This window comes from Helicoverpa zea, chromosome 19 (assembly GCF_022581195.2).
Source record: "Helicoverpa zea isolate HzStark_Cry1AcR chromosome 19, ilHelZeax1.1, whole genome shotgun sequence".
Taxonomy (NCBI): Eukaryota; Metazoa; Arthropoda; class Insecta; order Lepidoptera; family Noctuidae; genus Helicoverpa; species Helicoverpa zea.
This window is the reverse complement of record NC_061470.1, coordinates 3,888,758-3,915,647: the sequence shown is the minus strand read 5'-3', so window position 1 is coordinate 3,915,647 and position 26,890 is coordinate 3,888,758. Positions and strand designations below refer to the sequence as shown.

The 26,890-nt window shown below is 36.4% G+C and overlaps 1 protein-coding gene across 1 annotated transcript; it reads left to right on the top strand.

Moving 5' to 3' along the window:
- The first annotated feature begins 13 nt into the window (after window positions 1–13).
- Window positions 14–26,262, top strand: LOC124639876 (ras-like protein family member 10B). Its single transcript, XM_047177382.1, has 3 exons — window positions 14–463; window positions 9,089–9,237; window positions 23,865–26,262. The coding sequence occupies exons 1-3, from the start codon at window positions 376–378 to the stop codon at window positions 24,483–24,485; spliced, it is 858 nt and encodes a 285-aa protein (XP_047033338.1). The 5' UTR covers window positions 14–375; the 3' UTR covers window positions 24,486–26,262.
- The last annotated feature ends 628 nt before the right edge of the window (window positions 26,263–26,890 follow it).

Below are 26,890 nucleotides of genomic sequence, written 5' to 3'. Positions count from 1 at the left end.
GCGTCATCGGGGATGGTCGCGCTTCTTCGCGCAGATTTTGCCGCCAATTTTACGATAATTGACAAAAATTACGTGCTTGGATCTGATGAAAATTTCGTTTTGTAAATAGTCGTTGCGTGTGTATGATAAGCAATATTGAATATGAGTAGAGATTAAATGCAAAATAATTTTAATTTTTATTAAATTAGATGTAAATAATACGTAATTTAACATAGTGATAGTGTGTGAAATATATAATTACTAAAATATGGCATATAAAACACAAACTTAAATATAACGATGAACGAAAAACTTCAAAATCATTTCAAAGTGAGAAATAAAGTATGAAGTAATGTTGATAATTGACAATGTGAAAGTACAGTGTGTGATTCTGAAATGAATAGATTTGACAATACGTCTAAACTGGATAAAGATGACGATAGAGATGCTAGAGGGAATTGTACGAAGCAAAATAAAATATTGGGTAAGTTTAATACAACAAGTGACTAGTGAGTTCAGTAGCTTTGAAATGCAATATTAAAAAAAAATTGTCAGAATCGTATATTTTCTAGATTACGTGACGTGACTAGATTTTGGGTCGATTAAGACAGGTTTTTAAAGTCTCAAGTCTCATACACATATTTACACACAATCGAGGCTTAGTCGCGAAATAATATGAAATTAAACGGTGTCGTAGGTACCTAAAAAAATAGGTAATATCATAGTTACTTATGCATAGCTTATAAATGCTCAGAGGACTCAAAATTATTATTATACTAGCTGGTGCCCGCGACTTCGTCTGCGCAGGTTTAGTATTTCGAACAATAAGTATGTTTACAAATTGTAGCCTATGTGTTATTCTGATGTATAAGCTATATTATTGTAAAGTTTCATTAAAATCCATTCAGTAGTTTTTGCGTGAAAGAGTAACAAACATCCATACATACAAACTTTCGCGTTTATAATATTAGTAGGATGCATATGTAGCTGCTTACAATAAACAAAGTTGTGTAAGTAGTTAACATAATATAAGTAGTTAGATAATCAGAAAGAACATAGGCTTCTTTTTTCCCGGTTGCGGAAAATGGTTTTTCCGAGACGTAAGTACAACCGCAAGTCACATCAAGTCTAGAATAAATCTGAAATCTCCCAAAAGTATCCTAAATACAATAGACTTGAACTTCATGTACAATTCACGTACACTCATAAGTCACTGTCAAAATATACGATAGAGATTTATTTACTTCACAGGGATTTTTCTACGTTAACTTGTTCGCTATCGTTTGCGTTTTTTGGCCCCAATGTCAGCAAAATCATACCTATATTGTGATACCTAATTTACCTCGATGCCTCAATTTAGTAGCAATAACCAACGTAACTTCATTTGAAATACATAAAACTTAAGAGGCTGAATGCACCCAAAACACTACATTTCTCTCGCGTACCTACGTAAATACTAACCAAGTTCTGTATTTACATATGGACTCGTTATTGTTAAAATTTTTTATCAATGTACGTTGATAAGTTATACAGATATTCTTGTTGGAAGATCATTTCAGAGGTAAGTTTACAATTTTTTTGTATCGAGAAAACTTTTCGAAAATGTGTTTAGAAATTAACAGGGTTCTCAGAAATACATATGTTCAAGATTAATATATGTATATTTTTTTCGAGGTCAAAAACTGTATAGATTTGGCCACAAAATTGTTTGAGACAAGCCAATTTCGGCATTCAGCCCCTTAAATCCTGAAGAAGATATATAATATTGCACCAATATATTGACTAGCTATTTCCTGTGGTTTCTCCAGCATCCTGAGAGAATTATTACACGCAACCAAGCCACATAAGCCTATGTACTAGATATAAAGTTGGTACCTATAGGTAGGTACCTATATTTTATTCTGATACATAAACATAAAAAAACATCCAAGTTCCACGATTATGAGATTGTGTGTTAATTATGTGGTACATTTGAGTCCTGAGAGCATCGTATAGAACATGTATAAAAAATGTGTCTTGGAATGTATCTTAACGTTTGTAAAGGTCAGATCATTCCTTAAATAGTAAACTCATCATCTTCCTCGTGTACCGCATCTCTCACAGAGTGATATATCGCTGTTACACGTACTTCCAGAACTTTCCTACTGCTGTTGTTACTTCCCGGAAACTTTGTATGAATAGATTGGTGTAGTGGGATAGGATCGTTGTTTGGGATCTAAAGGTTAATTGGCAGGAATTTATATGTATAGGTAGAATTTATATAATTTACTAATCTATGTTTAAACAGATTTGTAGTAGATATTTCCGTTCAGGAGAAAGAAATAAAGTTGTCTGGGCAACCCGATACCTCTTGGTAAGACTGCGGTTGTTAGACTTTCTGGCTTCTATTTCTATCAACTGCCTTTTTCTATCGACTGCCAAAGATGTTCATATGTCAACCTATTCATGAAATACGGTGGAACTCGTAGTAACAAAATGGTTGTCACCTATCAATGCACTTTTGCGTTAATAACACTTATTTAATCTGTAACTTAGCTAACACGAGCTCAAATTCACATAGGTATCGGATATACATAATAACAAAAAGGAAGATATCAATAACAACAATTACAAATTCTTTATTAAGTTATATCAAATAACTTGACCTTTAAGTAATAAATGGGAAACAATAAGAATCAGAACCAGAAACAATATTTCTTCGTATCATTTATCTTTTATATTATAGATCCCGTAATATATTATTACTTAGATAAATACACTGAACAAGGAAACTAGGCTAGAATCGTAATAAAGGTAATGATTAACATGGCCTCATTTTGTGTTGATATATTATATTAATAGACGGATTAGTTTTAATGATATCTTAGTATTGTACTGGTTTACCAGAAACAATAAATAAATAAATTAAAACCTTTCAATTTAGCAAAATTCAAACCTCTTTAAAGTTGTAGTATAGAGGAAAAGAAACTTACAAATTCAATTTCAGGTGAATAATTCACTAAAAGATCCTATATCATTTGCATTTTAACATATTTATCTGTAAGTTTTAGCACGAGACTTATATTGTAGCTTGGTGAAGGAGGAGGCCTATGATTTGAGAACGCCTGGACGGCTAATCGCTGAAATGATGATGAAGTAAACTTTTGTTACTATTAAAAATCCATTGCATTGCACTAAAATCATTCTAACAGACTCCTCGAAAGCATTGTTTTCCCAACTATCATCTCTTTGTGGAACAGTTAACAAGTACTCTCCCCTTTTGTTTCCATTTAATATCGGAGTATAATGGATTCTAGTGGACGGGTGGACCCTTTTCTCTATTCTGGCCTTTGATCTCCGCTAATCGAATTATTATTGCAACGGAGTATTGTTTTCGTATGTCAATGGTGCCTTTGAGACTTTTCGCTTTAGAATTTGGTATAATTTTGTAAAAATTGTTTTTGTTTTCTTAATAATTTTGAATGTAGGCCATGTTGCAAAAACTGCAATTCTTTGCGATTTTAAGTTAGCCATTGAACTCCTGTTGCTTCAGTTTGTACGGCTTTTGTCGATAAGCTTTGCCTGTCCTAAGTTGGCTCCTATTTGACTGCAGAATAGTCAAGAAAATTATGAAGAAAACAGTACTCCGCACGGGTGACAACTTCACAATTTCAAAGTTATTTGGCACGAACTGTATCATGGTAAAACCATATACAATGTTCTCTTCTATAAAAAATAAAAAAAAACTGAAAACTTCGTTAGGGATTTACATCTCTTCATCGTATTTATCCTACTTAGGAAGTAACAAAATTTCTAACAAAGCGCCATAGTTAAAACTCTTTACAAAGTTTGTTGGTGCTTCACTTTTCATGTAATGTTTTCAGAACAGTTTCTTGTTTATTCATCATCATCCTTCAGGCTTTATCCTAGTTAATTTCAGTTCAGCATGTATTATTCAGTCTAACCAAGGGGTATCGGGTTGCCCGGGTAACTGGGTTGAGGAGGTCAGATAGGCAGTCGCTTCTTGTAAAGCACTGGTACTGAGCTGAATCCGGTTAGACTGAAAGCCGACCCCAACATAGTTGTGAACAAGGCTCGGAGGATGATGAGGATGATGCATGTATTTTCTTTCCGTACATCTCTTTCAGTCATTGAAACATTTTTTTTTTGTTCTTCCTCTATCTATTATGACATGACGTTCATGTCATTCTACTCAAATTCTATTATGTGACGATGATATCTCATATTGCCATCAACACCATCGTCTGTCTTATTGTTCCACTGCAGAACACAGGCCTCTCCTCATACAGAGAAAAATAGGAGAGATCTGCAACGATTTCAGAATTTTAAGTTACCTCACCATTAGTCAAGCATTGGTATGCAAGAGTCCACCGACTCCCTTCGGAAAACTATATTATTTGGAATGTTAAACCCTGTCTCTTATCTTTAAGGAGTAAATGTTTTAAACAAGGCCACCACCATCTTCATTTTGCGTCTTTCAACATTCCATTTTCACCTGCTCTCTCCTTTAGACTGTGAGAAGAAAAAACACCAATATTGTAATTTGATACTGGGAAAATGAGAGAACGTACTCATAAAACGAAAGGGGTACAAAAAATACACATGTCTTGTAATAATGGCGTGCTAGACCGCCATTGAAGATTATTATCATTGTAATGTAAGTTTTTTGAGGCGAATGTGTTGAAAAAATACGTGACACGGTTTTGTTTTAGGTCCAAATGTACGAAATGTACTTCAAATAACGCTCAGGATAATTACAGTTATAATATCATAATAGTGAGAGTTTGAATCGTTCGATATACAGTGGATATTTACTATGCTTCCATGCAAAATCTTCCTATACATTACAATAACATGTTCTCCAGTTTATATCCAAACACGAGAAGTACATAGGTCCCTTGGGACAAGGGTAATAGCTCGTATGTTATACCCCTGTATACCCTGTATACCCTGACTTTGCAGCTATGGCTCTGAAGAATTTGTAGATGTCTGTAGATCATTCCTTGTGTGTACCTTTGTTAGGTCAAGTGTTAGGAAAACCAGGACCAGATCATTAAAAAGAGGATCTAAAACATTATACTGAAGAGTACATCTTAGTCGGGTCTTCAAATCCGACCTGTTGCTTCTAACATCAAGAAGTAGAAACACTATAGTGACAGTAACGACTGGAATAAAATATCCAGGACTTGTACTAACCCTCTCTTTTGAAGCGCAAACAATAAAACTAGGATCTAATTGGTCGTTAGTGGAGTCAGAGGATTAAAATTCACAGCTAACAGGAGCCAATTAGCAGATTTTGGTAAAGGAATCTAAGTTTTAAGTGCTAGGTTATAAAGTTGTTTATTAAATGAAATTGGAAAGGTTTGTTGTGCTGTTGGGAATGCTGTCCGTGTTCCTCAGAGTTGACTCCGTTAGACAACCACTATAGCCGCCATGTTCCGGACTGTACCGCGTTGTCAGCAGTACTTGTGTGTGTAAATGATCATACGCATTGTCTTTATTCGCGTAAGCTCAATAGCACTCATGATTGGTTGGGTCGCCGAGTTATACAACGTCAATGTTCACACAGACACAAGTAGACTCACGCACGTTCATGAGATAAATACTTTCATAACAAAAGATTTTACAAAAACAAACAACGTTATTAGCATCATAACTGTTTATTACACACATAAAGCTTCACTCCTCGCGCAATAAATAGTGGAAACATCTACATCAGCCATTAACGATTCGCAAACACATTCTTCGTTCAATTTCCGAAATATGCGCAATAAATTTAATTTCAGCGCGAATTTATAGCATACGGTATACATAACTTATTGGTTCCTTTTACGTGAAAATACAGGGAGATATTTTTAACCTTATGGTACCAGTAAGGACTTTGTGGCTTGGCTATGTAACTGTTTCACAGGTTGATTCATAAGGTGAAGCAACGTCCGTGCATGCCTAACCAAGTCATGACGATTTCCTCCGTGTTTCGGAAAGCACACTAAATTAGTGGATCCTGGCTGCCATTTTCACACCATTGGCAGTCGTTACGGGTTGTCAAGATACCAGTCTGACAACTAGTCTTCTTAAAGGGGTTGCCCAAGCAACCGGGTTGTGGTGTTCAGAAAGGCAGTCACTTTATGTAAAACACTGGTCCAGTTAAACTAGAAGCTAACCCCAACAAACTTAGAAAATGGCTTGGCAAATATATTCAAGTAACAAGTAAAAATGCAAAAATATTAGATGAAAGGTTGGGGAATAAATCTCAGATGTTTTGCCTTTAAATCTTAACCTGACAGTTTTACCTTCGGCCGACACGACAATGTGTCAGGGGATTATATCGCTGTTTAGACAGGATTTTTGTGAAAAGTAAATAAGGTGAGGGGACAATGTTGACTTTTTGAGGATAGGATGAATTTTATAGATGTTTAGGGATCTGGGACAAAGGGGTTGAAAAAGAATAAATTAATATCGTGAATTTGCTATATTTTTTTTATTTACAACAAAGGCCAGACAGATATGATGATGACATCAAAAATATGTACAGACCTATAACTAGACACCTAAACACTAAAACTAGACCTAGATACTAAAACTAAAATGAATTTGTTATAAAAACTAGAGATAACATTCCGAAATTGGATAAAAAGTAGCCTATGTGTTGTTTCTACATATATGTATATAGTAATATTAGGCTCAAAGAGATAGCTACGTGGACGTTTGTTGTGTTTGTAATGAAGCCGTATATTCTCCAAAGGAATACCAGAGAATTCCTGAGCTGTACTGTTTTGCCAGTAATGCTTTATGTATCTACATGAAAGACTGCTGTAATCAAACGGATGGAACTGGATAAAATTTCATGCATTTAGACAGGAATTTCTTACTTCCAATCACGCTTTACCTAACTGTAATAAAACACTGAATAGCTGTTTTCTACTATTTCACTTACAATCTGAGGACACTAAGTACTTCCCGTGATACTCAAATGTATCCATCTAGGGTTGGCGCAGCATGTTTTCATCTTCCTTACTCTGCTACCTGTCGTCATTTTACAAGTTCCTAATAATATTTTTGTATCCTTATCGATACAATTCATCGTTTCTTTCTTCAAGTCCTTCTTTTTCTATACCCATCCACGTTTATAACCAAAACCTTTCTCACAACATGGTCCTCATTTCCAAACTTAACTTAATTACTTAATAACTTAACTTAATCCCAAAGAAAATAAATTCTTGAACAGTATTCAAAGCGAATCCGGAACCGAAACAACAACTTAACTATGTTTATTAGTTTCCGAAAGGTAAAGAAACATTTTCTCAACTCAATTTCTTAGCTAAATCGCAGTTGGTTTCACAGCACTTTTTCTTTCACAAACCCAAGAAAATCCACGAATTAAGAAAGTCAAGAACAGACTGGGAACTATTATTAAGTATTTTATATTTTCCTAAGCAGATTGTAACACGAAAAGCATTTTCTAAATTAATTTTCTTAACAACAACGAGGGTTCAAGAGAATTAGCAAATGAAGAAAATAAAAGGAAGGAAGAAAAAACTTTACAACAATTGTTTTGTAATAGAATTGCAAGGTTTTTTAAAATGTTTTGCAGATTGTATAACGTAATATGCTGGAGTCGCTTTAAGACTTCTGAATTGTGTAGGTATTATATTTAGACTCCTATTACGCATCCTATTGTGTATGTTCTTTATATCCTTGGAGCTAGAGGAAGATTTTTCCCGGAGGCACTCTGAATTAAGAGATATTCATCTCCCGAGCCTTTTCTCAACTATATTGGTGCCGGCTTCCAGTCTAACCGGATGCAGTTGTGTATCAGTGTTTTACACGGAGGGACTGCCTATCCGACTTTACCCAGACAGCCCAAAATCCCTAGGCAAGACTGGTTATCAGACCTACTGCCTTCTAACTACCCGTAACGACTGCCAAAGATGTTCAATGACAGCCAGACAAAACTGAGAAAATAAATAAAATAATATTAAATGTGTCTTCAGTACTTCACACTTCGGCTAAAAGTTCAATCGCCTCTTCATATTAATCCATGTTTTACCGGCTATGCTTATAATCCTCCATTGTTCGGTTTTTTATATCTGCAACAAAGCCTCCATGGATAGCTATGGTCATTATCGAGGGTCATGTATCACGTTGGATGGGCTCTTTGTTATGTTGTTTATTCAAAGGTCCATCTATATCGGTGGTATTTGCGTTTTTTATGGGTTTAGTTGGTTTTGCTTTTTTTTGGTGTGACGCTGATAGGAAAATACATTTACACGTTGTATTATAAACCAGCACTACTCACTGAGGTGATTAATCACGAAAAAGTATTATCAGATCTGCGAATCAGATCATATGGGTGATCTGAGTCTAAGTCAAATCTGGTATAAGTCAAATTAGCAAAAGTAAGCTGCTTGAATATGATGTGGATATCAACAAAATAATTCTGAATTATCCTTTTACACTTTTTTAACTTCTTTTTACAGGAGGAACATTCGTAATTACTTATAATATTTTTCCAAAAATTGCCGTAAAGGCAATATTGTGTAAAATAACAATAACTCCAGGCCAACAGGAAAAGTCTAGGTTTTATAAGGACGCTAGTGGATTCATTTACTTGAAGTGCGGTACAAACCGCAATATTGCAGCAAACAGCAACGCAATTTCGACACTTCAATTTTAACTACTTGAGAGAGTAGATTTAATACCGCAGTTCTTCCTGGACAGTACCCTAGCTACTTATTTTTATTTGGATTGAATATATATTGCAAGAGTAAAACTCAGAAAGGATTTCCATGATTTATCCCCCTTAAGAAGTCTGATTATCATCATTTTCAATTCATTTTTATTCAACATGCCTAGTGATTTTCTTTCTATATTTAGGTTGGCGTCCGATGCAGTTTAATACCAGTGTATTGCGGTGAGCGAGTGCCTATATGACCTCCTCAACTTGAAAGCTCTTATGCTCTTATGGTATGTCTGCTTGTCAGACACTCTGAATTCTGACCAGTAACAACTGCCAACGACTACCAGCACCCACAAAAAACGCAAGTGCCCTTTATGGTGTAGGTACATCAAAAATGTGTTGCTTAACAATTTTTTCCAATTGTTCCAGAATTGGACCTGGATTACCTGGAGCGAGGTGGTGGGGGTACCCTGACAGTGGGAGGGGCTCCCAGCCTGGAGCCAAGTCCTGACAGCCTTGACCTCGTCAAAGTGGTGTTGCTCGGAGCACCCGCTGTGGGAAAAACTAGCATTATACAGGTAATGGTATATTTTGCTCTTTTAAAATACTAATTAGCTTAGATGGTTCTTAGACGGTCAGTAAAAAATTACTAACTGTTCATCTAAAGATTAAAAAAAAAAATAATTAAGACACTGCGGATCATAGATTAAAGCTGTTGTTTAGTATTAAGTTATTTTAGTATTATTTCGGTTTATCTTGTTATAGTCATTTTCCTTGTCTTGTTTTTGTGTGTATACGAGTGCGTCTGCGCAAAAATAAATTATTTTTCTTTCTTTCTTTTTCTTCTTTCTAAATGAAAACATCTTTGTACACTTGACATCTTTGTAAAGTTAACCAGTGATCTCCAAACTGTAAGCTAACCAGTTTATTTAGCAGTTTTAATTTCAGGCTTTTTCTATATGACAAAAGTATAGACAGAATTTGACCATTCGGCGTAGATAGGTTTCATATTTTTTCCTTTTCCAATATTATTTTATCATAAAAAAGAAAAGAGCATCCCAAAATGGATTTAAAGCCCAAACGAAAAATCTATTACAATTGTAAAGCAATTGGAATGAAAACTAATAGATATAATAATGACCGACTTGCTGAAGTAAAAGTTGAAACTGATGATACTTAGTAATTTAATATTTCAACAAACTGAATAATGTTATTAACATTAACAACATTAGGTATTAACAATACACACATAACAAACGCAGATAAAGTTACAGCTTTCACTAAACTAATTGGACATGGTAATTATAATAATTCCTTTGACTGTGCTGAACATAAACATGTTACTATACCTCTTTGTATCATAGAAACTTTAGTAGCAACATCCCCACTAGTTTCTGTGCTAAGTCTAGATAATGATACACTACTCATGTATGCTGTAGGAGCGAGTTTTACTGCAGCTGCTGAGAACTTACACAAAGTAAAGAATACAATGCTATGCAGTACATGGAGAACAAAATGACTAGCGGAGATGTCATAATGCAAAATGTCCTAAGAAAGTTGCGCGCCAAAATGCGGGTGTTCGGGGGACGAGGAATGTTACTAGCTCCGCTCTTACACGCATTCTGTGGAACCCGCCCAATATTAAAAAAAATGAAATCTCCAATCAATCAAGACCAATCTTTGACCTATTTGTTTCGACAAGAAACCTGAACGTCTCGTTAGTTCTAGTCACAGTAATCATGCCTACCGTACGTTACTTTGACCTACAAGAAGGCGAGTAACCTACCTTCCTTATGGCATCTCCGCGATCTTCCTTCCTCTGTGAGTTGGTACTACAATGTTAAAATAGTAAAACGTGCTTGCAATGCATTAGCTGGCTGTTGCATCAAAAACTCTGCAAGTAGGTACATTAAAATTTAAGAGTAGATTTAGTAGTATCTTTGTATTGGACCATAAAGATAAACATAAACAAAGTCATCTATACATATAATAAATCTGTAGAAAAGTAATTTTTGTACATTGAAGAAATTGACAAAAAAAATAGCCAGCATGTTAAAGGATAACTAACAGAACCCATTTCCATCATTTTTGTCATTTTTGTCTGTTTGTCTGTTTATCTGTTTGTTTGTTCGGGATTCACGTAAAATCTACGAATTAAATGCAGACAATGCTTATATACAAATATTCTACGTAACTTGGGGTATTACTTAGTTTTTGTTTCATCGAAATCGATTCACTCTATCAAAAGATATGATTAATTTTGTGAATTCAAGATGTAAAATATTACGACACGCAATCTATTTGTCAAAACTGTACATTTGAATGTTGTACTTATATTAGTTGATCGGCCTATTATTAATCTTTACACAGAAAATCACACCTTTATAAGTAACTTCGGAAGAGAAAAAAAATATGAAAATTTTGTTTAGCCAAGGTTAAAGTAGCTCCATCTGTGGTAAATAAAATACATCATCAATTTGTCAAAGGAGCGAGGTGGTAAATGACAATATTACCATTCCTTATAGAGGACTAGCTGTTGCCCGCAACTTCGTTTGCGTGGGCAATATAGAATCGTCAAAATACTACTTATCCCGTAGGTGCATTCTTTCACGTGACAGTATAATTAGGATTAGCACTTAGCAGTCGCATAGATTCAATGATCAAGGTTGTGTTGTGGATGTGACCATTTATCTAAACAAAAGAAGTAAAGTTTGTGACGTTGTGAATATCTCTGGATCTAGTCAGCCAATTTGGAAAATTATTACGTATGGTGCGTAAGTAATTTTCACAGGAAACAGCTATAATCTATGTCTATATGCTTTGAGTCTGACAAAGCTGTCATTTGTACATTTTCTGCAGCTGCTGTGACTAATCAGAAGCCAGAAAGTCTGTCAGTCTTACCATGGATAATGTCTTGTAATGTGACTGGATTGAAGAGATCAGATAGGTAGTCGCTCCAAGCAAAATATTGGTACTCGAACAGATTCGGCGACTGGAAGCCAACACCAACATAGTTGGGGAATAGCTGGATGGATGATGAAATGAGTCATCATCATCAGCAGGCGCATAGGGTAGGATAGTTTCACTTACTCACTATGGTAAGGCTGACCTCACATTAGGCGTGCGCGATCCTCGGGCGCGTGCGCGCCGCGAGCGCGCTGCAAGTGCCGCAGGGCAGCAAAACGCGACGCTCACGCGGCGCGCTCGCGACGCACGCGCGGCGCCCGCGCTACTCACACGCCCGAGGATCGCGCACGCCTAATGTGGTGGCCTAAGCTGGGATTCCACCGAAATGTTTGCATTAGTTCACGAATAGGCAAAATGTACGTATCTGAGAGAGTCCACTTCATGTGTTCGTACTTGAAACCTGCAGTTTTGCCAAGATTTTCAAAATGTACGCTCGCAATTTGTCATTTCTTGGTGGAGCCAGCAAATCAAAAGAAACATAAGTGTTGTATACTGTGCGTCACTATCGCACACTGGGAAAATTTCGCTCTTGCGGAGGACGTTTATATACCATATTTTGTGTCACACGTAAACAGGACGTAAGTATCCACCGAAACACTTTCAAAGATCTGATGAACGAACAAATCAGACCTGACTTGGTCACCTGGGGCCAATCAGAGCTCTATGAAGCGATAATACGCTTTGGCTCCTACTGTTATTGTGGTTTCTGAAAATTTATTCACCTCATTCAACGATGAATGTAATTCTGATGGTACTATTAAGAACACTTGCTTAGCGCAGAAGCTGACGTTGGCAGGTCAACTCTTTTGACTTCTCGAATAGGATACCATTGGTTTTTGTGCAATGCACACCTGCAATGCATTCTGGATTAGGATAGGATATAGGTGGATAGGATTTGCAACAGAGAACAATTCTGTCTTTGTAATTGAATGATATCAAACGTAGTTTTATATAAAAGGTTTTTTTTTAGACTTGGCTCGGGTCTAACTGAGACTGTTCGTAATCGTGAACAGTGTATTAATTGCGATCGGAAGTTGAAAGTAAGCATGTCTCTGGTATGCGACGCGTATTTTGTACGTTTTCAGACGCGATAAGGCAGCTCCCATTTCTTATCTGCACTTTGTATCTGGGCTGGTTTTTAAAGCTACAGAAGCCTACATTATCTCACGCTTAGCAGCGCTTGCGAGAGATAGATCCTGATTTCTTCTAGGATTAAGTTTTCATATTTTGCATCAGAAAAAATAATACTACTCACTCAAAGTAATTTGTTTAAGGCCACCACATTAGTGGAAGATAAGCTAAACTATGTTTATGAAAAAATCCTGATATGAACTCCATCTGTAACTTTAAATTATAATTAATTGTTCCACTAAAGTCATCATTTTTGACATAATGTTCAAAAAATAATTTAGATGGCACCGTTTTAAATTTGGCTGAGATCTATTAATTTTCCTTTCATCAAGGTAATAATTATAGTTGGATTTTGATGTGGCACAGCAAACTGACAAACACTATTGAAATGTCTATCGAAAAATTACACTACGTGTTAAAATATGGTAAATTACGGAAAATACACAACTCCATCTATTGAAATAATAGTATGTAAAGAATGTAAATGGTAATTCATTGTTATTTACCACCTCGCTTCTTGATGTATTTTATTTACCACAGATGGAGCTACTTTAACCTGTACTGTTTTGTCAAACAGATTGCGTGTCGTAATATTTTACATCTTGAATTCACTAAATTAATCATATCTTTTGATAGAGTGAACCGATTTCGATGAAACAAAGCCTAAGTAATACCCCAAGTTACGTAGAACTTTTGTATATAAGCATTGTCTGCATTAAATTCGTAGATTTTACGTGAATCCCGAACAAACAATCACTTTCTACAGATTTATTATATGTATAGATTATTATTTCAACAGATGGAGTTGTGTATTCCGTAATTCACCATATTTTAACACGTAGTGTAATTTTTCGATAGACATTTCAATAGTGTTTGTCAGTTTGCCGTGCCACATCAAAATCCAACTATAATTATTACCTTGATGAAAAGAAAATTAATAGTTCTCAGCCAAATTTAAAACGGTGCCATCTAAATTATTTTTTGAACATTATGTCAAAAATGATGACTTTAGTGGAACAATTAATTATCATTTAAAGTTACAGATGGAGTTCATATCAGGATTTTTTCATAAACATAGTTTAGCTTATCTTCCACTAATGTGGTGGCCTTAAAACAAATTACTTTGAGTGAGTAGTATTAAGTAGACCTTAATTATTTTTTCTGATGCAAAATATGTAAACTTAATCCTAGAAGAAATGAGGATCTATCTCTCGCAAGCGCTGCTAAGCATGAGGAAGGTAATGTAGGATTCTGTAGCTTTAAAAACAAGCCCAGATACAAAGTGCAGATAAGAAATGGGAGCTCTCTCTATTTAATACCATACACACGTAAAATGCTTTATGCGTCTGAAAACGTACAAATTACGCGCCGCATACCAGAGACATGCTTACTTTCAACTTCTGATCGCAAATACACTGTTCACGATTACGAACAGTCTCAGTAAGACCCGAGCCAAGTCTAAAAACCCTAAAAAACACCTTTTATATAAAACTACGTTTGATGTCATTTAATCACAAAGACAGAATTGTTCTCTGTTGCAAATCCTATCCACCTATATCCTGTCCTAATCCAGAATGCATTGCAGGTGTGCATTGCACAAAAACCAATGGTATCCTATTCGAGAAGTCAAAAGAGTTGACCTGCCAACGTCAGCTTCTGCGCTAAGCAAGTGTTCTTAATAGTACCATCAGAATTACATTCATCGTTGAATGAGGTGAATAAATTTTCAGAAACCACAATAACAGTAGGAGCCAAAGAGTATTATCGCTTCATAGAGCTCTGATTGGCCCCAGGTGACCAAGTCAGGTCTGATTTGTTCGCTCATCAGATCTTTGAAAGTGTTTCGGTGGATATTTACTGTCGTCCTGTTTACGTGTGACACAAAATATGGTATATAAACGTCCTCCGCAAGAGCGAAATTTTCCCGGTGTGCGGTAGTGACGCACAGTATACAACACTTATGTTTCTTTTGATTTGCTGGCTCTACCAAGAAATGACAAATTGCGAGCGTACATTCTGAAAATCTTGGCAAAACTGCAGGTTTCAAGTACGAACACATGAAGTGGACTCTCACAGATACGTACATTTTGCCTATTCGTGAACTAATGCAAACATTTCGGTGGAGTCCCGGCTTAGGCCTCCCCCACATTAGGCGTGCGCGATCCTCGGGCGTGTGAGTAGCGCGGGCGCCGCGCGTGCGTCGCGAGCGCGTTGCGTGAGCGACGCCCGCGCTACTCACACGCCCGAGGATCGCGCACGCCTAATGTGTGGTCAGCCTTACCATGAGTAAGTGAAACTATCCTACCCTATGCGCCTGCTGATGATGATGACTCATTTTATCATCCATCCAGCTATTCCCCAACTATGTTGGTGTTGGCTTCCAGTCACCGAATCTGTTTTAGTACCAATATTTTGCTTGGAGCGACTACCTATCTACAATCCAGTCAACTACACAAGACGATATCCATATTATGGTAAGACTGACAGACTTTCTGGCTTCTGATTAGTCGCAGCAGCTGCAGAAAATGTACAAATGACAGCTTTGTCAGACTCAAAGCATGTAGACATAGATTATAGCTGTTTCCTGTGAAAATTACTTACGCACCATCTATACATATAATAAATCTGTAGAAAGTGATTGTTTGTTCGGGATTCACGTAAAATCTACGAATTTAATGCAGACAATGCTTATATACAAAAGTTCTACGTAACTTGGGGTATTACTTAGGCTTTGTTTCATCGAAATCGGTTCACTCTATCAAAAGATATGATTAATTTAGTGAATTCAAGATGTAAAATATTACGACACGCAATCTGTTTGACAAAACAGTACAGGTTAAAGTAGCTCCATCTGTGGTAAATAAAATACATCAAGAAGCGAGGTGGTAAATAACAATGAATTACCATTTACATTCTTTACATACTATTATTTCAATAGATGGAGTTGTGTATTTTCCGTAATTTACCATATTTTAACACGTAGTGTAATTTTTCGATAGACATTTCAATAGTGTTTGTCAGTTTGCTGTGCCACATCAAAATCCAACTATAATTATTACCTTGATGAAAGGAAAATTAATAGATCTCAGCCAAATTTAAAACGGTGCCATCTAAATTATTTTTTGAACATTATGTCAAAAATGATGACTTTAGTGGAACAATTAATTATAATTTAAAGTTACAGATGGAGTTCATATCAGGATTTTTTCATAAACATAGTTTAGCTTATCTTCCACTAATGTGGTGGCCTTAAACAAATTACTTTGAGTGAGTAGTATTATTTTTTCTGATGCAAAATATGAAAACTTAATCCTAGAAGAAATCAGGATCTATCTCTCGCAAGCGCTGCTAAGCGTGAGATAATGTAGGCTTCTGTAGCTTTAAAAACCAGCCCAGATACAAAGTGCAGATAAGAAATGGGAGCTGCCTTATCGCGTCTGAAAACGTACAAAATACGCGTCGCATACCAGAGACATGCTTACTTTCAACTTCCGATCGCAATTAATACACTGTTCACGATTACGAACAGTCTCAGTTAGACCCGAGCCAAGTCTAAAAAAAAACCTTTTATATAAAACTACGTTTGATATCATTCAATTACAAAGACAGAATTGTTCTCTGTTGCAAATCCTATCCACCTATATCCTATCCTAATCCAGAATGCATTGCAGGTGTGCATTGCACAAAAACCAATGGTATCCTATTCGAGAAGTCAAAAGAGTTGACCTGCCAACGTCAGCTTCTGCGCTAAGCAAGTGTTCTTAATAGTACCATCAGAATTACATTCATCGTTGAATGAGGTGAATAAATTTTCAGAAACCACAATAACAGTAGGAGCCAAAGCGTATTATCGCTTCATAGAGCTCTGATTGGCCCCAGGTGACCAAGTCAGGTCTGATTTGTTCGTTCATCAGATCTTTGAAAGTGTTTCGGTGGATACTTACGTCCTGTTTACGTGTGACACAAAATATGGTATATAAACGTCCTCCGCAAGAGCGAAATTTTCCCAGTGTGCGATAGTGACGCACAGTATACAACACTTATGTTTCTTTTGATTTGCTGGCTCCACCAAGAAATGACAAATTGCGAGCGTACATTTTGAAAATCTTGGCAAAACTGCAGGTTTCAAGTACGAACACATGAAGTGGACTCTCTCAGATACGTACATTTTGCCTATTCGTGAACTAATGCAAACATTTCGGTGGAATCCCAGCTTAGGCCACCACATTAGGCGTGCGCGATCCTCGGGCGTGTGAGTAGCGCGGGCGCCGCGCGTGCGTCGCGAGCGCGCCGCGTGAGCGTCGCGTTTTGCTGCCCTGCGGCACTTGCAGCGCGCTCGCGGCGCGCACGCGCCCGAGGATCGCGCACGCCTAATGTGAGGTCAGCCTTACCATAGTGAGTAAGTGAAACTATCCTACCCTATGCGCCTGCTGATGATGATGACTCATTTCATCATCCATCCAGCTATTCCCCAACTATGTTGGTGTTGGCTTCCAGTCGCCGAATCTGTTCGAGTACCAATATTTTGCTTGGAGCGACTACCTATCTGATCTCTTCAATCCAGTCACATTACAAGACATTATCCATGGTAAGACTGACAGACTTTCTGGCTTCTGATTAGTCACAGCAGCTGCAGAAAATGTACAAATGACAGCTTTGTCAGACTCAAAGCATATAGACATAGATTATAGCTGTTTCCTGTGAAAATTACTTACGCACCATACGTAATAATTTTCCAAATTGGCTGACTAGATCCAGAGATATTCACAACGTCACAAACTTTACTTCTTTTGTTTAGATAAATGGTCACATCCACAACACAACCTTGATCATTGAATCTATGCGACTGCTAAGTGCTAATCCTAATTATACTGTCACGTGAAAGAATGCACCTACGGGATAAGTAGTATTTTGACGATTCTATATTGCCCACGCAAACGAAGTTGCGGGCAACAGCTAGTACGTAATAATTTCCCAAATTGGCTGAACAACGTCACAAACTTTACTTCTTTTGTTTAGATAAATGGTCACATCCACAACACAACCTTGATCAATGAATCTATGCGACTGCTAAGTGCTAATCCTAATTATACTGTCACGTGAAAGAATGCACCTACGGGATAAGTAGTATTTTGACGATTCTATATTGCCCACGCAGACGAAGTTGCGGGCAACAGCTAGTTAAGAATAAAAGCGATGAATTATAATGTGACAAATGAGCTTAATTTCAATGCTTTATGCTTTTTGTATGCAAATACGAATTATCACTTAAATGATCATAACAAAAAGGTAGTCGCGTAAAATCTGTGATTACTAGCGTCACGGGTCACTAAACCAAAACCTGCTGCTGGCTTCATTAATTTAAAAATAAAACCAGACAATATCATTTTCCCCCAGCAGATACACATGAATACTTAAGCTTGTGGCACATTATAGCAGCACCGCAACAGCACGGCTGCAGCACGGCGTCGCCTCGAATTAAGACTACGGCGAGCGGACAGCGCGTGGTTGGCGCGCCACCACGCGCTGTCCGCTCGCCATCGGCGCGCCGGCCGCGCGCCGGCCGCGAGGTGTAAGCTTGCTGTCACAGCAAACTCAATATTATTTTAAGACGATTATGATTGATATTATGATTGAACACGACGTAATGACGTTGTTTCGCTGCCGGCTCGGAGTCGGCGCGCAATTAGCACGCCGTTGGTGCGCTGTACGCATGAGGTCAGCACGCGGGCGGCGGGTCGAGTTGTGTGGAAGCGGCAAGCACGCTGACTGCTCGCTGTTGGCTTTTTCATATTGACATTACGAAATATATTATAATATACACGATTTAATGCTCTAAATTGAATGACAACTTAAATGCTGGTGTGGAGCCGTGCTGTTGCGGTGCTGCTATAATGTGCCACAAGCTTTATGCTACTTAAATTAAGTCTTTTCAAGTGGAAACCACGACTGGAGCTGGAAATTATTTTATCTTCAAATGTAGATGTTTAATATTTTGCATTTAAAAGCATATTGAGGAACATTCGAATTAAATAAACATTCAAAGTTAAACAAAGACATCAAAAAATACTTGTACGTAAGAACACGCCTTATATCTTATGTTAACTAAGGTAAAATATCAATAAAATATTTCATATTTAAATTTCCCCCACCTTGTCAAGACCTTTTGGAAAACAAAAGATGAAATACTGATAGTGTCTTTCTATTGTTATGTAGTACAAAAAGATACCAGAACACAACAGATACCTTCATATATTTCGGAAATACGAAACAAAAACGTGAATAAAAGATTTACCGGCGTCAATAGAGCTCACATTTCCATGACTCAGCGTATTTTCCGATTCATTAGTTATGCGTATGATTTCAGGATTTCAGGCGTGAAAAACGTATCCGCAGTACGCCAATTTTCATGATGTAGCTTTCATAAATATGTGGATATTTCGCCCGACATGTCGATTGTAATTACTGATAGCTTTATTTAGAACATCGGGTTAGTTTTTTTATTTTTTTATTTATTTATTTAAGGACAACCAACAAAGCATACACCAGAAAAGAACATGTTACAGCACTTACATAATTACGTTTTGTAGTGTAGCCTTAATTAAAGGCTGCCACGGCAAGCGTTAAACATAGGAGTAAGAAAAAAACAATAAAATCAATTACCATGTAACTAATTAAGAACTTTGTGCTGACCTGTGCCGTCCAACAATTGACCACAGAAAGGATAAACAAAACCTAAACATTTTCTAAGTTTCCAATATTTACATTTTGAAAACCTCAATTCATTCTCTTTTATATTTATTTACCTATATTAAAATATCCCCAAGTTTAGGAGAATTAAATAAAACACAAGCTGTTTTTGTTGTTGAGTTTATTTTTGTACACCTAAAAATACATTTGGGCTATATTCTATTATTAACTTGGCTTTTCACAATTCGCAAGGGGCTTTTGGGTACAATATTTCAGTCCCCTGTCCCTCCCAGAGGCAGCAAATTTTTCTTATGTCAAAATGTGCTTCTGAAATCTCCCCTCTTCAATATAAATTGCAATTTTGTATTCAGTGGCAGTCAAAAAAATATTAAAAATAACTTTGATAAGTCATCTTTTCACGCAAATAGTATTTACGAATAACGCCACCGGTTTCACCCGTAGTAGTACGCAGTAGTTTGAAAATGGACTATCTATCTAATAAAACATTTTTAGGTATTCGTACTAGTAGTTCCTAATAATAGCGTGTTCAAGAAAACTCTATAATATACCTACGTATAAGAATATATTCTTCTCCATCATCATTAGGCAAAAATACAATAAACAAATATCATTAATAAACTCCACAATGACAGACAAGATATTGCAGCCATATCACAATGTCGTCTTTCATAAACGTTAAGGGTACCAATAACTCTGTCACTTGATATAGCTTGAGTACCACGGAGTAGGGAAATATGAGCAGAGATGTCGCAGTGCAGGTAGGTCAGGCGCCTACTTCTAGGTCAAATTCGTGACCATAATCGATTAGTTACGAGTAAACTAACTAACTAAAGGCCTTTGGGATGTTTGAGACGTGTGTCACCAATTTTTGGTATTACAAACACTTCAAAAAGTGTTTGTAATACCAAAAATCGGTGGACCCAAAGGTCCAAAGAACGCGTAAATTGGTAGAAACAGTAACGTTCCTCGTCCCGCAATCGCCTGCATTTAGGCGCATTATTACTTTCTTATTTTGCATTATGGCACCTTATTTTTGGTGATAATTAAATAAATCCTCCCGCTATGAATTAGCAGCGTGAAGGAAGTGTCAGACTTACTGACTAAAACCCACCGTGTTCCTTCGTATACCTTTTATGTACCAGGGTCGCGGTAACTCTTTCAAACAATCCCGCAGCCCCGGCAAGACTTGGGTTCGTTATGGCATCTCCACTAGTCAGTTTGTTCTCCGTGGTTCTACCAAATGTAGTTAGGCCGATGGGAGTGATATTACTCAGGTTATATGAGAGGGTAGGTCGTTAACTATCCAAGGCGCAGGTGTTAAATGTTAAGGATATGGAATGTGTAATTACATTATTTGATGTTCGGGTAGTGCGTTTGAGTGGGGTTGTTTTAGACGTTGATATTAGTTGTCTAAAAGTGGCAAATTTTCAATTTTGGCAAGATAATAATGTAGGTAACGTAGGTATATAATATTAGGAGCAAAATGTTTTTTGCATTCCTAAACTCTGATTTTTTACTAGTTCTAAAGTACCTGTTATCAGACCGACTAAAAACTTTTATTGAATTGACGACTGTCACTATCAACGGCATACTAAAAGGTCTTGTTATTATTTAAAAGCATCTTTTATAGAATTAGGGTAAGCAACAAACCAATGTATTTTTATATAAAAAAAAAGTTTTATTTTTGGTTTAAGTCATATATTCCAAAAGTATTAAAAACGAAACAGAACGTGCAGCAAGGGAATCGAACACAATACCTCAACTTGATTGATCATGTATCTAACGTAACTTTTTTCTCGAATAATCTGTCTGCGACAAAGTTAATGTATCGTTATTTCTCGTATGTTTCAGTTTATTTTGTTACATTATCATTCATTTTTTGCGAGCCATTTATTTGTCTAAACTAGACAATATTTTTATTGTGCTATTACCATTCATACATATTGAGTCAAAATAAAGGTGAATTAAGGCAGACTTATTTATGTATGTCGCCGTATATTTTTCTAATATCTAACAGCTGTTTTTTTTTCTTTACTTTCCTTTTACTATAAAAATATCAAGTTGTACATAAAATTGTTGCAAAGGTACTGCAAGTTGCAAAAAAACTAAAATTTAAACTAAAACAAAAAAAACTTAAAGTAGCAGCTAAAAAGTACTAGGGTAACAGAAAGTCTAAAGAGCCACAGCGCACGTACAAGACTGAAAGCTGCTTGAAATGTGATGAGTTAGAGAATTTTCTGATATTGCACTATGCCACGATAACGAGCACTGTTAACCCCTCCGTTCTTAAAGTGGTAAGAAAATCCACACAAGTTAGTTGAAGATATTTAAAAAAAACCATAAGGTATAAAAATAAATTGCAGAGAACTAGTAGAAAAAAATATATCTACAGTTTAGCATCATAAACTAAAACCAGGCTGAGAGCAGTAGCGAATAAGTACTAGGGGAACAGAAAGTCTAAAGAGCCATAGCACACGTACAAGACTGAAAACTGCTTGAAATATGATGAGTTAGAGAATTTTCCGATATTGCACTATGCCACGATAACGAGCACTGTTAACCCCTCCGTTCTTAAAGTGGTAAGAAAATCCACACAAGATGGTTGAAAAGACCGGAGTGAAAAGATAAAAAGGTTATTGTAGCTCGAGAACTATCGACTGGTAGTAACTATGTAGTGAGTGCTAACGGTATGATTTAGAATTGTATTTATTCTTTTTGCTTGCCGTGGCACGTGTAGGGTTGTGTTCATTTGTCTTTTTAATAAAAGTGTAACTGTTCGAAGGTTTTAATTGCTTTCTGTTTTAAAATTGTAACGATTCATGTATCAATAATATTTCAGTGGATATACCTTTCAAGATATACATATTGCGTTTTTTAACATGACCTACTTCTTTGGGAATGGTTAATATTTTAATTCTTTGCGGGGTTCTTTTTCTACACATTTTATATGAATTTCAGACTCTGAAAACTTCATTAACTTATTAATTTCCTTGACTTATATGAACTGGGAGTAAAAATGCGACTTTTTCTCCTAAACCAAACTTTTCAGCCAAGAAAATGCTTTTCCAAAACTTATAAATCTGGTAAATCGAATCCGCATGGAAACACGTAACCACTCCCACGAAATGCAATATGGCGTAATCAGAAATGTACATTTGTTACAGCTCATCAGATATTCTATGAATATTTTACTCTAGGATAAACTTGAGACCGCCATATGTGCACCGGTCGGGTAACCTTTAATTAACTTTGCAAGAAGATGAAAATTGGAATTGAAATGCGGTTTATATTAAATATTGATAGAATTTTACGCGAAGTTGAATTGGAATTATGATTTTGTGTTGCTCTCATGAAGTGTCAAGTATGCTATTTTTTTTCAAATGGCTTGAATATTATATGGTTTTATAATATCCTTATGAGCGTCACAAAATAATTCAATTACATAAAACAACTATTTCTGTTGTCAAATCTCGCATTTTATTTGCATAATCGTCAGTAAATAATTTTGCTACATATAAAATAAAACAAATGCTATTTTTATATTATTACCTAAGTACACGAAATAATTTTAGGTGGATTACTTTGACTTAATGGTATTTAAATTGAAATTATGGCTTTCGCATCATAAAGACTATAACTGCAGTACTTTACACATATACATAACTTCTACAACAGCACCTACGCTAACGAACTTGTCATAGAAACAAGTTCAGCACTTGTTTCAGTCGACACTGTAGTTTCACTGCGAACAGGTACCAAGGCAGTATAAAAAACTAGTTTATATTCCCGAACTGGATGTCAGGAAACTTCGCAACAACAGTTCCATTTACCTCCCAACACCTGCCCGCTTCGCTCAATACTATTGATGTTGGCTTTGCTATGAATAACTTTGTACGAAGCTTCTGAATTCAAACTTGTATTCAGAATTCTATCAGAAATAGTTTGATTGAATGGCCTCAGGATGAAGTATTCAAATATAGAATTTTGATGTTGAGTTGTCAATTCATTTGTTTGTTGAATTCTTTTTTGGAATTTGAATGTCGAGTTTGGGTAAATGTAGTCGTTTATTTAAAGCAACACATTTTATGTACCCCTTCCCTTATGTTATGTAAAGTATCTAGCATAAATAGTCCTGAACAATAAGGAAAACAAGAAGCTCCAACAAAACAGTGGCTTTTTCCCCTTGTAAGTCCCGAAGGAGCAATAGCGAGCTCTTTGCCTACGTAACTGCGAAAGTTATAGGCCGTGTCGTACGGCTGACGGCGGGTCGTCAGCCGATAACGACACATCCCGGCAAGGTGAGCCAAAGCTCCTGGTGATTAATGAGCCCGACCCAAATCCGTCTTAGTCACTTTACAAAACCCTTTTTTTAAACATCCATTCTCTTTGTTCACAGCAATTCGTGTGGAGCGATTTCTCAGAGGAATACGTGCCGACAGATCGAAAACACACCTTTTACCCTTCGGTGATCATCAACGAGCATCTTTACGAAGTTAAAATCACAGATGTACCAGTAATACCGTACTTTCCGATAAACTCTTACTACGAATGGGCTCACTACCGTTTTTATGGGCTCAGAAGTGCTACTGCCTATATTCTAGTCTTTGACTTGTCTAATGTGGAAACTTTCCAGTATATACGAACTTTGAGAGACCAAATGGTTGAAAGTCGGGACATGAGGAACGTTCCAGTGTTAGTAGTGGGCAATAAACAGGATCTTCTGTGTAGTAACACTCCGTCTGCCGCCAGTGGACTTCAGCAACTCGCTATAGCAGAAAGTGCTTGCGGAGACTCAAGAGAGAAGAGAAGAAATATCGTGAATTTAGTTCGTAAGCACTGGAAGTGTGGTTACGTGGAGTGTTCAGCTAAGTACAATTGGAGAGTGATAGCTGTGTTTAAGGAACTCATGGAAATGATTGACGCTCTCGAGTGGAGTGGTGGTGGAAGAAGCTCGGAGCCACCTCCGGACACCTCAGCCGGTGGGAGTACCCACGAAAATCGGTGCGTGATTGCTTAGCACGATTAATTTCTTAAACGTTTAAGCCTCGATTATTCTAATTGAACCGAAAAAACGGGTCTCCAATGAAGTCCTTTACGAGATTACTTTGGGCCATAAATCTTTGTTTATCTAATCCCTTTTAATTAAGTAACGGAGGCTGCGCAGTCCTGACGGGGTTTTCATCTATTTTAAGGTTATATAATAATCGACCATTTTGGTTCGAGGTCTAAGAAAGTTCTGCTCCTTCATCAGTTTAGAAACTTGCACTTGTAAAAGTTTTGCTGGCGTGGCTTCATTTGTGGAAATCCAATCTAGGCCTCGTTAATTTGGTCCATATTTTATGTCAATTTGGAAAATTTTGATGCGATGGCTTTTCTGAAGTTTTCCATTTTTATAGCTCTTCAATCCTTTGCTTGTTTGTTTTTTCACTATCGCATTTGAGAACAGCGAACAGGATAATAGTTTCTTTGTTGACATCAAAGTTATTGTTTTTTTGGTTCTATTAAAATAATCGAGAGCCGTATGTCTCAACGCACAGAACTTAGAAGTAAAGAAAGCTGTTAATAAGCGAATGTTTAAATGTTTCCCAATGGTTGTAGTTAATATTGTTGCGTAATTACATATTCCGATTGCTGATACCAATAATACGTTTAATTATGTATTCGTTTAATTAGTAATTTATGAAGTTATTGATCAATTCCCCAATTTTAATGAATAATTAATTGCATGTTGATCCGTACTCGAATGATTGCAGAGTTCAAATTGAGTGTTTTTGCAAATTATCTTTATTGGATAAAATTTTATATTGGTACATAGGATCCAGTCTCATTTGGTGATTCATTGATGATTAAATATTGAACTCATGTTGAAATGTCTCAATTAAGTCATTTTATTATTCTTTAGACACTGTTTTCAGAGTACAAGCTTACAATTGATTTTCTAAAAAGTCCTTAAAAGCCATTATTTCTAGATCGACATCAGAATTAAAAAGGCTCTTTCGAATGTAGCATTATTTACCGATTAAACACTGGAAAACACCATTTATATTGGCTTTCACGATAGAGTGACACAAATGTTACGTCTACATCATGAAACGAAATTGATATTGGTAAAAACAGATTAAACAGAATTTGCAATTATTTGCTTTGTTCGCGACCCTGTTCATCAAAATGGACGGACATATTATATCAGACTATTTATATAATAAAGTACACATTAGCGGTTTGGTTTTTAGTTCCTGAAATAATTTGTTCATCGATAAAATTATGGTTTGGTAGACCAAAATATCATCATCAGCCTAGCCATTTACCAAACTATGTTAGGGTCAGCTTCCCAGTAACCCAACACCCCTTGGTAAGACTGGTTGTCAGACTTACTGGCTTCTAACGACTGCCAAAGACGTTCGATGACAGCCGGGACCTACTACTTTTACTTACTTTTGGTAGACTGAGATAATAAGCATTGATAAATTAATCATCTTAAATTCTCTTCTTTGTTTAATGATTTTATGTTATCAACATTTTAATTCCATCTGCCCACGATTCGCCCTTCTAACAATATGTAAGCTTTAAAACTTATATTCGTGTATTAAATTTATTTCAGGGTACTTTTACACTTTTCTACTAACACTTCTACGTCTAGTTACTGTTAGAATACCTGTAATTATATACGTTGTGAATATTGTGTGTACAATGATAGACTAAAGCCGCATTCCCAATATTCAACTGATCTTACTCGAAATTGGAATTTGACCGTGCTTGTATGGGAATAAGGCTGCAGTTCCACTGAGGCGGAGACGAGCGGAGCTGAGAGGAGACGTGTGGGGATCGACCAATAACATTACATGAAGTCTACATCTCGTCTTTTCATGTAATGTGATTGGTCGATCCCCACATGTCTCCTCTCCGCTCCGCTCGTCTTCGCCTCAGTTGAACCGCAACCTAATGTCACAATTCTATCTCTGGTGTACAAATCTAGAGATAGCTTGGATATTGGGATCGGTCGTAAAGCATGTTTAACCGATTCATTGAGTACTGTAAAAGAGAGATTAATCATGACTGTACCTACTATAATACGTTACAGATGACGATTGTGTTGGATCGTATCATCTCTTATGGAATATACGGACTCGTATCTTCAATAGCGCAAGTTCGTATCTCAAAGGATTCATTACTTAAATGATTTTGATAATAAACCTGTGTGGAAATAAGATTTTTTCTAGTCCTAGATATTACTCTGTGTTGTGCTTTTTACCTATGTGCTTCCTCTGTCGTTGTTTATAGAGATTTCTTTATTAGTATTAGTACTAATTCACAAATGTATAAAGAATCTATTTACAATTTGTTGCGTTTTAATAGTTTTTAGAATATTTTGTACGATTTTATGACATGTGTGGGTGAGTATGTAAAATGAGAAACGCTAAG

Coding starts and splice junctions, on each gene's coding strand:
- LOC124639876 (XM_047177382.1), top strand. CDS start 376: ATGAATAGATTTGACAATACGTCTAAACTGGATAAAGATGACGATAGA. Junction 464..9,088: donor GAAGCAAAATAAAATATTGG/GTAAGTTTAATA, acceptor CAATTGTTCCAG/AATTGGACCTGGATTACCTG. Junction 9,238..23,864: donor GAAAAACTAGCATTATACAG/GTAATGGTATAT, acceptor CTTTGTTCACAG/CAATTCGTGTGGAGCGATTT.